Genomic DNA, 13,956 nt, shown 5'->3' with positions numbered 1-13,956 from the left:
AGAGATCTGAGTCCCTTTTGGAGAGAATCAGGGCTCCCGTAAGCAGCAAATGACTAGAGGGAGGCACAATAAACTGTAGTCTGCATTCCACAGGCGGATCCTCAGCCGTGAGAATTGCCTCTTAGGTTCCATTATTATTATTAGGTGCGCAACTAAGTTTCAGCTGTTTGTCAGTAGATGGCTCCACCAGTAAGCGCTGGTCGATTTAGACATATCCAAAACGTCATGAACCAAGCTTAGACATATGGTAAACAAACCGTGTTGACACGTTAATAATTTTGTTGTGGCGTCTTATACTTTTAATTGTGTGAAAATGTTTAATTTTGTGCCAAATAATCGTTATTTGCGGGAAGTGTTGATTTTCTTATTTTATTTGAAGAAAACGGCAGTTAAAGCGCATCAAGAGCTCTAAAAAGATTAGAAGATGCTGCTCTAAGTGAAACAACGTGCCGTGATTGGTTCCATCCCTTCAAAGACGGTGATTTTGATGTTGACAACCGCCCGCGTAAAGGAAGGCCAAAAACATTCTAAGGCCCTGAATTGGAGGCATTGCTCAATAAAGATCCATGCCAAACGCAAGAACAGCTTGCTTCAGCATTAGGAGTTACCCGCCAAGCCATTTCCAAGCGATTGCACGCGTTGGGAATGATTCAAAAGCAAAGAACTTGGGTTCCTTATGATTTGAAGCCAAAAGACATTGAGCGTCGTTTTTTCACCTGTGAACAACTGCTCCAGCGGCAAAAAAGAAAGGGTTTTCTTCATCGCATCATAACGGGTGATGAAAAATGGATTCATTACAGCAACCGAAAGAAAAGAAAGTCATGGGGACTGCCCGGTCATGATTCTACGTCGTCGGCTCGGCCGAATATCCACGCTGTAAAGGTTATGATGTGTATTTGGTGGGACCAGGTCGGTGTTATTTATTATGAGCTGTTAACCAAACGAAATCATCACTAGGGAACGGTATCGACTTCAATTGATGCGACTGAGCCGAGCACTGAGCGAAAAATGGCCACAATATGAGCAGAGGCACAACAAAGTGATTCTACTGCATGACCACGCTCGGCCTCATGTTGCCAAACCCGTTAAAACCTACGCTCGTGGAAACGCTCAAATGGGAAGTCCTACCCTACCCGCCATATTCCCCAGATATTGTGCCGTCTGATTATTACTTGTTTTGTTCGATGACACATGGTCTGGCTGATCAGTAGTTCCGTTTATATGAAGACATCAAAAAATGGCTTGATTCATGGATAACCTCAAAAGACAAACATTTTTATTGTAACGGTATTCAAGCTCTGCCAGAAAGATGGGCAAAAGTTGTAACTAACGATAGGCAATACTTTAAATGATTCATTTATAACCATTTTTTCACAATAAAGTTGTATTTTCACAAAAAAAAACAGCAAGAACTTAATTAGTTGCGCACTTAATATTATTATTACTATTACATAAGAATGTACATAAGATTATTGTATAAATACTTTTACTTTTGTAACTTCTAAATCTATACTATTGTTTTTGCTCAATCTATACCGTAATGCAAAAATTTTATCTCATGTTTTCAGCATTACCTGGCTTTAAAGCAACGCAGTCTTCTTTTTTTGTAGTTTCCAAAATTTAATAAAAAGAAATCATTGAAAAGATTTGTTGTACCCGTGTGGTAAGCACGATACTAAATATTATTTATTCGGGATTTGCTTTTGCCCAAAGAGTTAGAATTCACGGGACAGCAGCAGCTCAAACGGGTTGCCAATCAAGACACACTTTTTTATCACAATATATAACGTTGATTTATTCTTAATGCTCTTGTTGTACATATAGTGCTTATTATTAGGTGCTTATATTGAGCAGCAAAGCGTGTTATCTTCTATCATATTGCGTTACGGTTTGACGTATATGTTACTGTTATAATAAATACTGAGCCGTTTCATGGATTTAGGTATTCAGATTACACACGTTTGTTAATATATGAACATTTATATTTAATAAAGAAATACAGTCACGTGTTTCAACATGTTCATCCGACGACTCTTTGTACCGAAGTGAAGCGTATGCATAGAAAGAAGACGCTCGCTACACTAACATACCTTTTCTCCGTATAGATAGCGCCACGCTACAAATCGACTAATATAAATGTACACACTCCTACTTTAACAGTTACGTACGGCCGTGATATTACTCTGACGGTTGTTCAAGTTTAAACGGTCTCCGCCGTTTCCGGATTTAGAGGCTTTTTTATCCTGCAATATTGCTGATGCAGGTCGGCGAGCTGAATCGGTTCGGCTTCCAGCGAAAGACTATCTACGTCTTCTGTCGTTGTCACGTTTTCTACGAATCTTTCAAAAGTTTCAAAAGACAATCTGCGCCTTCCGTTGTTCTCGTATTTTAGTCGATTCTGTAACGCGAGTATTTCTTAAAATTATTATACATAGCAACAAAATTGTTTTTTATTGCTATGCACTGATGTTAGCTTAGACTACAACAGATTATTCTCCTAAAATGAGAGAAGATTATTCCCTGGTGAGTAATTCTACAGTGGGAGAGTAATGGACAAAACTTTTACAAAAAATTGTTAACAAGAGATTAAAAAGTCAACGTTCATGTTTTATACAGTGGCCAGAAATTAAAGCTCATAAAAATTGTTCGTGAGTATTAACCGGAGTGCCACCATTGCGACGCCGAACGGGACTCCGCGCAGCACACGCTGGAACATTGTCCAGCGTGGGAGGAACTGCGCGGAGTCCTGAGAAGAGAGATCGGAGACGATCTCTCCCTGCGGGCCATCATTCGCCAGATGGTCTGCAGGGAGAGCGCCTGGATCGCGGTCTCCTCCTTCTGCGAGCAAGTAATGCGGCAGAAGGAAGAGGCCGAAACCATTAGGGAGAGGAGGCCTTTACCCCCAAATCACCAGGGGAAGAGGCGGGGGGGGGGCTGGTGTCCCCCTCCCCCGACCTAGGGCAGATCAGGCCCACAAGCCCTGCCAGGTGCGCCCACGTTAGAGTGCACCCGGCGTGTCGAATCGGCCTAGGCCGACTGGGTCCGGGGGGCTCCGGAAGTATGCTGCACGCGTTCCCGGAGCCCCCCAGTCACGGACCAGGGCAGGACACCCGGAGAGGTTTTAGTGGGTATGTTCCCGGCGACATGTCGTCGGCGGGGAAGAGCCCCACATAACCACCAGGCCTCCCCCGGGGTCTGGGGTATGCGGTAACACATTTCCTCTCCGTTATAAAAAAAAAAAGAGGAGGGGTACTAACCGGATTGCCCAGCCGCTTCTCGCAAAAACAAACTTTTGTAACTACGCTGAAGAAAAAAGATTGTAACTGAAGATGTCTCAAAACTGAATCAAAACTTCGAAAATTTTGTATTGTTTCTAAAATTCCATTCTATTAACGTTCTTTTGTATTAATATTTTATTTGAAAAATATTTTTTTAACTTTTGAAAGAATTTCTGACATTTTGTTTTGCTACTCCCCACTAGACCTTTCCTTCTGAACCTCTTTTCCCCGCCTCCTCCCTTGCGATGCAAAAATTTTTTCCGGAATCTCAGTGTCTAACTAATCAACTCGTGGGCAGCTTTGGAAACAACCAATCAACTCGTGGCCAGCTATGGGAACTTTTAATTAAAACGTTCTACTCCCACTGGAAACCACCTACGCTACGACTGTATCTACCATCAAATTGTTTCAGTAAGCAGCGAGTTCTCTACTCTCCGTCGCTAGACCTTGTTAATGACTTTTTGACAGGATCCAGGACCCCTGCTGCGTTCCCTCTTGCTCTTGTCTGTGGCGTCGTTTGTTTGGACGGGGCCTAGGACCCCACTCTGCGTTCCCTTTCTCTCCTTTTTCCTGACGTTATTAGTTTTGAAGCCCCATGGTTGCCCATATACTACTTACAAGCTTGCTTTTATTACAGATTTAACGAATTATTTAAATAATTTAAATCTAAAGCTGTAAAAGACCAACCAAACTATTAAAAAACGTTTATGTATAATAGGGTTCTTAATAGAGCAATTTAATTTCCGTTTTAATAGCCTCAGAAAGGATTTAATCTTTTATGAAAATCCTCTCATGCGCAAATCGAGAAGTAAAGTTTAAATCTTCAGGCAGAACTTTGTGATTTGCAAGGTGATCTTTCTTTAAAAACGCGATCAGAAAAGGAAGATTTTTTAAAAATTTTAAATGCATCAGATTATCCTTTTCTCAGAAATTTCAGTTTTCAAATTTTCTCCATGTTTAACTTTATATATTTATGCGTACGCACGTTTTCTAAAATAAAATTAATAAAATAAAATTAATAAAAAATGAGAAACGTTCTTTATTGCAATGCATTATTATTCTCGTTAATGCGAACTAGTTTTTCTAATATCTCTGTTGATATAGGGTAGAAGTATTAGTTTTGGCCACTGTACCGATATGGCCATCACAAATATTTTCAAAAAGTTTTTGTATCTACATATGGTCAGTGAATACAATATGAAACAGTAATTTTTTGAGAGTTTGTCTATTTTAGCAACATTCAAAGTTGAATAACATGCATTTGTTAAACGTTTCAATAACATATTATTGAAAATAGTCCACGGTATAAAAAAAGTGAAAGAACAAATATCAAATAATTTTGCAACTGTTACGTTAGCCAAGAAAATCTCGAGGTAAAGTGCTTAACATTTTTAGGTTATAAATTTTATAATTGCTTTTGAATCTTTATACATATTGGTTGAATAACGTTTCTCTAAAAGCTTTAAAAACATTTAAAGTAAAGATACTAAAAATTATTTGTATTAATAACGATAGCCAAAACCGGTATATTAAATTCTCACTTTGACTTATTGTTAGTTTTGGCCATGTTATTAAAAATGGTGCTTATTTGTCATAACAATTATGATAATAATTAAAATTTTTTTGTGTTTTTAGCCTACCACGAAAAAAATCAACCAAAAAGAACAAAGAGACAATGAGAAGAAAATTGTTTACGTACTTTTCGTATCACGTCCAAAATGTTTTGAATGCTATATGCAATAAGAGTTCTTTTTCATTGGCAAGTAAATCTTTTGGTGTTTCACGTACAATATTGAGACGAAAAATTAAAGACTCTGCGCCAGAAACATCGGGACACATAAGCCCTCTTCTAGTTTTTGGTTTTTACATCGAAGAAAAGTTATTTAAACAGCTGATTAAAACTAGTCTAATGAGCTTTCTAATCAACAAAGCATTTTTACTTTACTCTGTGAAACAATTGGCTAACATCCGTGGACTCGAATATAATAATGAACAAATCACTAGACAAAATTTTGTCAATAATTTTCATTTACCCTAACTCAAAGCCTTCCAAAAAAATACAATATAAGCACGAGAAACTGCCGTATATCATTACATCCGATAAGTGAATAGAAATAGTAGTAACACAAGAAAATGAAAAACGAATCAAATTTGAGAAATTAAATGAAAAAAAAAACAGAGTGACAAAAAAAGTAAAAAAGACAGTGAAATTCAAGACAAAAGTGCACACACTGATAAATCCTTGAAAACACAATGTACGACAAAAAAAAGAGGAAATGTACTCAAAAAAGGAGTCCCTGAGAACTATCATGACAAAAAAATAACAAAAAAATTCGATATGAAAATCGTGAAAAAAATAGACCATGAAAAAGAACTTTTGAACAACTATTTTTATATTTACAATGTTTTCAATTATTGTTAAAAGTAGATAAATATATTTTTATATAAATGCCATATCTATTATTAAAAAAATTATTTATATTTATTAAAAATTTTGCGAGTCATACACTCGGTAACTAAACGAAACGTTGATGGCAGTAAGTGGAGCAGTAGAAGGCCAAAACCTGTGCAAGCATGGCCATCCAGTGAAAATGTTATTAATTATTTTATCAACTGATTTTTTTTATTTTCTTAGAGTTAAACAGAGTTGGGTTATTATTCGTTATTTTTTGAATAATTTTTATTTAGATGATTATTTAAATAAAATTTTATTTGTTATTTGCATTATTCATTATTCGCATCATTTGTTATTTATATTATTGTCTATTATTTATTATTCGCGGTATTTGTTATTTTTATTATAGACATTATTTATTATTTGCATTATTCATTATTCATATTATTGACTATTATATATTATTTGCATTATTCATTATTTGCTTCATTTATTATTTGCATTTTTTATTATTCATATTGTTGACTATTATTTATTATTTGCGTTATTCATTATTCGAGTTATTTATTATTCACATTATTCATTATTCATATTATTGACTATAATAAAGTGAAAAAGTTCATTTACGCACTTACACGCATTTGACCTTCTTTGTAACAAAACGCCCCTCCACCTCGCATGCTCTGCCGCTCCGCTCCAAACACCTGAGCACCGCGACAGCGAGAACCACGTGCGAGCACCAGCTAACCTTTCGTTGCGAGCACGCAGCAGCACGCGCGCCGTCCGTGGCGTTTTGCAACGTTCCCACTCCGAGCCAGCCGCGCGTTCGGATATATAAGTCGGCAGTGGAAACCGAGAACAGATCTTCCCGGTCCACCGAACCATACGGGTCGAGAATCCTCGACCGCGCTTCCGACTCCGTCAAGAACGAGAATACTCGCCTCTTTCCGTATCCTCGACAAGAATCCTCGTCGTCCTTACCGGCCGAAAATCCTCGGCTGACGAGCTTCCAAACCGAACACTTTCGCCTCAGCCAATCACGGCGAGCATCCTCGGCGTGTCCCGTAGCCGAGCATCCTCGGCGAATCACATCACCGCCCACGACGAGCATCCTCGTCGAGTCCGTAGGCTAGGTATCCTAGGTATCCCCGCCCACCAGTTCCGTCCTACTTCCAGGGAAGACTCGTTCCTCCAAAATTGTAAACCAAAATATCGTCAGGGCATTCGCGCTCTGACGATTTCATCGCCTCATTTTGCACGAGGAGGGTCGGGCAAAGCGCGGAATCGCCACCGGCGCGCCGACCAATCCGCGTCCATCGCACCGACAACGTGTTCCGCGAGTCCCCGACTACTGCGGACACCGTGTCCGTATAACCTGCGACTGAAATGTATTTCCGCATAACAAATTAGCGACAATAGTTATTATCTTTTCGTTTATGCTCGTTCTCACGTCTAATCAAGTGGTCATTTCGTTACTTTGAATCGCGCTTGATATTTTCGTTCATTGTAGTTAGCGTTTTTGCATCTTCAAGGCGTTTTGTTTATTTCGGTTCTCAGGAGCCAATCACATTTCCGCTGTATCAAGTTCATTCGTTATGAGGCTTTTTTGTTAACAAACCATCTTATATGTAACTATTAAGTTCTTCTAAATAAAGAATCTAGTACTTTGTTTTATTTAACTCCAAGTGCGATTATTTCACCGAACCCGGCAATCCGGCGAGCGTATCCGTAACCGCATCCTCGCTTTCCCGACACCGCCCGAAAACCACCAACGTTACATTTTCCTGTGTTATTTATTTGATTTTTTCTCTTCTCTTTCTTTGTAATAGATATAAAGTTACAATGTATATATGTTGTTCAAACAAGGTGTCCCATTTTAAATGATCCAGCTAAATATCTCGAAAACTAAACCCAGTAGACAATAATGTTTCAGACAAAAATTGTATGATTTCGAGGGGGGCATAAGATGGTGTCATTAATGTGACCTTGAATAGTTGCTCGAAGGTTACCTTCAATTTTTTAAATAAAACTGCCTATTTTTTATTGCATATTTTTGTAGCTTATCTCGAGTCCTTTCCGAAACACTATAATTTTTTCTTTTTTCGTTAAGTATTTTTCGAGTTATAAGACTTAAAAGTCAAAATACCGCTGGCATTAGCGTTATTCGAAATGTACCACATAGAGGTTGCCACGGTCAGATGTACATCCCACGTGTGTGTGTGTGTGTGTGTGTGTGTGTGTGTGTGTGCGTGTGCGTGTGCGTGTGTGTGTGCGTGTGCGTGTGTGTGTGTGTGCGTGTGTGCGTGTGTGTGTGTGTGTGTGTGTGCGTGTGTGTGTGTGTGTGTGTATGTGTGTGTGTGTGTGTGTGTGTGTGTGTGTGTGTGTGTGTGTCGGGACTGATCCGGTTGATTAAAGCAAGATCGGCAGTGATCCGGCCGATTAGATCAAGATCGGGACTGATCAAACTGATTCATATCAGATTCTAGTTTTCATCTGAAAGGATTATGATCTTAATAAGTGTTCGAATATCTCTTCATTATTATCTACACATAATTGGACTCGACGTTCAAAGTCGACGTTCAATGTCAATAAAAGTATATTTCTTGGAATGCTTCGGCAGGCAAGAGTTATACGCTTCATCATATTCTCTCTTGTGGGTGTTTTTAAATATACTACGTTTTTCAAGTATCCTCATAAAAAGAAATCTAGACTTGACAAGTCTGGAGATCTAGGAGACCATGATACTGGTCCACCGCGTCCTATCCATCTACCCAGAAATGTGAGATTTAAATGGTTTCTAACTCTTTTACTCCAGTGCGCAGACGCACCAGCCTTTTGGAAGAACATACGTTGTCTTGTATCTAGATCAATATCTTCAAACAATTTCGGCAATCTTTGTTGTAGAAAGTGTAAACAATTGTTACCATTAACATTTTCTTCAAAGAAATAAGGGCCGATAACGTTTCCGTTTAATATGCCACACTATACAATGAGGCTCCAGCAATGTTGAAGATTAACTTCTCTATACCAACGTGGGTTTTCAACAGACTAATAATGAGAATTATGTCGATTTAATTGTCCAGTGTTATGAAAAGTTGCTTCGTCACTAAATAAAACAAATCTAAAAAACATTCGATCACGATTTAACAATATTTGTGCTCATCTACAAAATTCTAGTCTTTGTTGAAAATCATTGAGTGTTAATTATTGTTTTAGAGTGATATGGTAAGGATGGAAGTTATAAGTGGTCAAGATCCTGTGACTTGTTGATTTCGGAATACCTAATTCTCTTTCGATTTGCCTCGTTGACACGCATGGATTAATAGCTATCATTCCTAATACGGCAAGTACTGTTGGATCATTCCTTTCTGGTACGTTAATACGTCTTTGTCGTGTTTGACGTTGATGTTGCCGCAATACAAGTCTAGAAATTGTACAATGATTTGGATGTTGTCTATGAAGAAATCGATTACGGTACAATACCGCTGCTTGTCGATAATTATTATGGCATTCTCCAAGAATCAGAACAATATCAATAATTTCGTTCAAAGTATAATCCGGTATTTTGCGTATATTAAGTTACAAAATAAAGTAAGAGCCGATAGATTTATTATCCTGGATGATATTGGACGACTAAAGCAAATTTACACATTTACTAATCAAACTTTGTTATCAGCCATTATGGATCAATTTAGGTTGGATAGATTAAGATACGGTATTTTAGACTGCGTTCAGAAACACACACTAGTGTGCCACTAATGCACACTAGCGGTTCGGAAACACCCGTGAGTACTCAGTGTGCGTTCCAGTGAGCTTATTCAGAAATGCGTAGAGTGTCAGACCGTGTGCCACCAAACCATTCGACGAAAAGGCAGGATAAGTCGATGTAAATCGGTGGCACATGCGCAGAACGCCGAAATAAGCAGTGTCAGATTGTTAGTGTCCGGATCAGTCCCGATCTTGCTTTAATCGGCCGGATCAGTCCCGACACACACGCAGACACACACGAAATGTACATCTGACCGTGGCAACCTCCATGTGGTACATCTTAAACAACGCTAATGCCGCGGTATTATGACTTTCCAGTCATGTAACTCGAAAAATACTTAACCAAAAAAAATTATAATGTTTTGGAAAGGTCTCGAGATAAACTATAAGAATATGCAATAAAAAAGAGGCAGTTCCATTAAAAAAATTGAAGGTGACCTTCAAGCAACTATTCAAAGTCAAATTAATGACACCATCTTATGTCTCTCAAAATCATACTTTTATCTAAAACATTTTTGTTTACTGGGTTTAGTTTTCGAAATATTTGGCTGGATCTTTTAAAATGGGACACCCTGTATAAATATGACAATATACATTTCAAATAAATCATAAGAGCAGTTTAAAAAATGATAAATTACATAATAAATTTTTATTATATTTATAGTTAATGAACTGATTAATAATTAAAACGAGTCAATAGACTGATATGAAGTTTAAAATGTTGAAATGACTTACAGAATTCCTCCTTAATAAGATTGGCATCTTTCATCGCAATATCTTCTTTCAATTGCTCAATCTGTTGACTTGTAATCTTTAACTTGTTTTTTAAATCTCGAACTTCCTCCTGTGTCTCAACCAGACTTCTGTTGCATAAATTTCGTTCCGCACGAATGGCTTCAAATAAGCTTTGATGTTGACGATACTTCGTATCAGCATCTGTTAAACGCTTCTTGTAATCTAAAATTTCCGCTTGTTTCCGTTTGGTCTCGTTTAAAGAACCTTCTAGCTGTCAATATATTATAGTCTACCTTATCATTTGCATCATTTTGTTTTATGTAAGTTATTAAATTGCTACAAATAAAATTGTTATTTTTATATTTTATACACACTTAACACTCGCTTTATTAATCAAAATAGTCTCCATTTACTTTAATGCACTTTTGCTAACATGATAAAAGTCTACCAATACCATTCTTTAAAAAATTAAAATAGCGTTATCAATGACGGAGGACACATACGAGGTGTGTTCAAAAAGTATCGCGAATTTTGTGTTTTTTCAAAAATTATTTATTTATTCATGAATATCTATTTTGTCCCCTTCAAAGTAATCCCCATGAGATATTATACACTTGTGCCAACGGTTTTTCCAATCTTCGAAGCACTTCAAAAAATCATTTTTTTTTATCTTGTTCAGCTCCTCCTTCGATGCCGTCTTTATCTCGTCAAGCGTAGCGTAACGTCGTCCTTTCATGGGCCTCTTCAGTTTAGGGAACAAGAAAAAGTCACAGGGGGCCAGATCTGGGGAATACGGTGGCTGCGGCATCATTAGTGTGTTGTTTTTGGCCAAAAAGTCGCGCACAAGCAACGATGTGTGAGCAGGGGCGTTATCGTGGTGCAAAAGCCAATTTTTGTTCTTCCACAAATCCGGGCGTTTCTGGCGGATTGCTTCGCGCAAATTGTGCATAACTTGCAGGTAATATTCCTTATTGACCGTTCTACCCTGTGGCAAGAACTCATGATGCACCACGCCCCTGCAATCGAAGAAAACTGTCAGCAAAACTTTCACATTCGACCGAACTTGGCGCGCTTTTTTCGGTCTTGGTTCGTGCGGCAGCTTCCATTGAGATGATTGAGCTTTGGTTTCCACGTCATAACCATAAACCCACGATTCGTCACCAGTTATGACCCTCTGGAGCAAATTTGGGTCGTCGCGGACAGAGTCCAACATCTCATTAGCAATGTTCATGCGATGCTGTTTTTGGTCGCAATTGAGCAATTTTGGTACGAATTTCGCGGCGACCCGTCTCATGCCCAAATCATTGATAAAAATCGAATGGCACGAGCCAATCGATATGTTTAGGTCCTCAGCAACTTCTCTAACGGTGATTCGACGATTGGCCAATACCATTTTCTCCACTTCATTAATTTTTTCGTCTGTTGTTGAAGTGCTCGGGCGTCCGGCACGCTCTTCGTCGTTCACATCTTCTCGGCCTTCTGAGAACATTTTGTACCACCGATAAACGTTGCTTCGGTCCAAGGTAGCTTCTCCGTATGCCACAGTCAACATTCGGAATGCATCCGCGCACTTAATTTCGTTTTTCACACAAAATTTGATACAGGTTCTTTGATCCATTTTTTTGAATAGGTAAAAATCGAAGACGATCCAAAACACGTGCAAGCAAAGCAGCTGTCAACAATTAAGTGAACATTCAAAATGGCCGAGCTTGTCGGCATAAGTGAGAGACATGAGTACCAACATAACGCCACAAAAAGATCGAAATTCGAATATACGTAACCCGCGAAAATTCAAAATTCGCGATACTTTTTGAACACACCTCGTACACCCAAAATAAATTGTTAAAGTTGTGCCTCCAGACCGAAACTTTTTAAACCAATGCCTCGTCGTCCTTTCATTAGCAGCATCTAGTATTATGTGCAAGAAAAAGATAAACTACAAAGGCAGAAAGTTTAAAATACAAAAAAAGGCCATTTTATTTGCAATAACCTAATACCTCAGTAAACATTTTAACATGCAATGTATATACATTGCATATAGTTCAGTGGATATTACATATCCTATGCACGTACAGTGATACACACACATTGAATATCGCAGGTATATGCAAATGCAACGCGTTGTATGTACACGCACCGGCCAAAATGGTGTCCCTCCGCGCTGATGCTCGGCTGCCGCACAAACGCGAACTACTAAAAGTAACAGTCCCACAAATTGAAACTAATATATTGCCGTGATGACATAATTTTAATTTATTATTGTACAGAAAAAAATTAATATCAACTCAACAATTCATTCATATATAAGCAACAATATAAAATCTTCTTAGAAGAATTTATGATCTTAAACACACATAATTTGCTTAAACAAAGAAAATTTTTCTCTTTGTATAAGTGCTGTATTGCCGTGATAACACAATTTTAATTTATTATTAAAAATTGTAATTCTATTTACATTATTTTTCAAACAAATCTTCGTATCCGAGTAAATTTTATTATGTAATTAAAAATTACAATAGCGCGCGACCAATCGCGGTATCCCGTGTACCGCCCGTATAGGCGCAAGGAACATCATTTCTGGCAGTTTCTCGAGCACCTCGATTCGTGTCTTCTCTCTCGATCCAGCGTCGAGCATGGAAGATGCGGTATCGAAACGCTCCTCACTACTTTCTGCTGGCACCCTAACTTTCGCCGCGCTGTCACGAAACACGTACGTGCGCGCCTCGCGTAGTTCGCGTGTGTGCGATAGCCGAGCGTCAGCGCAGAGGAACACCATTTCTGCCGGTGCGTGTACATACATGAAATGTACATGACGTATATACTATGTATATTCCAGCTATCATCTTGAATGAATATGCATACCACGTATATCCATACGATATTCTATAAATATTCATAAATGTATATATGAATGTTCATAAATATATATATACATTTCTGAATATTCTATGTATATACATAACAAATACAGGATATTGTTTTCACATTACGAACATTACATATATATAGATAGAATATCTAATGTTTACTGGGGTACTTGAGCTGAATAAAGCTCATTTTTAAGGACGTTCATCGGCTATTCGATTTCTATACAAAATGCTTCAAATTTGGACTATATGTTGTTAATATCATTATCGATATATCCCCCAAATTCCAGAAAACAACGGTACCGAATTCGAGTTATTAATTTTCAAAGTTGCAACTTTTAACATGTAAGGTAAAGCCCAAGCGTGCGCTTAAGTGACATTTTAATTCATAGCGATTGTGATATCTATACGATTGTTTTAAAAAAGTAGGATATGATGCAGAACGATGTTAAAATTAACATAAAAAGGAAATGCGTAGCGGTGCCGTTGTTAAGTTAACAAAGTTTGAAGTGGTGTAACCGACAGCACTTTGATGCAAGTTGCCGCATGGAAGAAGAGCCGCCGTTGAGATGCGGCAACGTCACGCCGTGCTCGCAGCAGATGTACGCAGTAACATTAGCGCAGCTAGTGTGTGTGTATACATACAAGATATCAAACTGCGTTTGCTTGTTCATAAGTACATTTAGAAAAAGTATTTGCATGAGATGTGGAGTGGGGGGAGAAATGCGCTATGCATCGAGAAGCAAGCGTGCAGTAAACTTTTGGCTACGATTACAGCCGGTAAACGTCCTTAAATTTATCACTTAAAAACGCGTTGTATATTTAGAATATGGTTAAAAGATGTGTCATAGGAATTGAGAAGAGCTGTAGAATTAGAACCATGTTTAGACCATGAAGAATTAGCAACACGTTT

General features: G+C 38.2%; 1 protein-coding gene across 1 annotated transcript in view; it reads right to left on the bottom strand.

Moving 5' to 3' along the window:
• LOC105198758 (cilia- and flagella-associated protein 58) overlaps nt 1-13,956 on the bottom strand; it is a 97,369-nt gene that overhangs the window by 20,484 nt on the left and 62,929 nt on the right. Inside the window, exon 8 of the mRNA XM_039448497.1 lies at nt 10,177-10,447. Coding sequence (XP_039304431.1) covers nt 10,177-10,447 — 271 coding nt within the window. The remainder of the gene's footprint in view (nt 1-10,176; nt 10,448-13,956) is intronic.

Source organism: Solenopsis invicta, chromosome 1 (genome assembly GCF_016802725.1).
Source record: "Solenopsis invicta isolate M01_SB chromosome 1, UNIL_Sinv_3.0, whole genome shotgun sequence".
Taxonomy (NCBI): Eukaryota; Metazoa; Arthropoda; class Insecta; order Hymenoptera; family Formicidae; genus Solenopsis; species Solenopsis invicta.
This window is presented reverse-complemented; position numbering and strand designations above follow the sequence as displayed.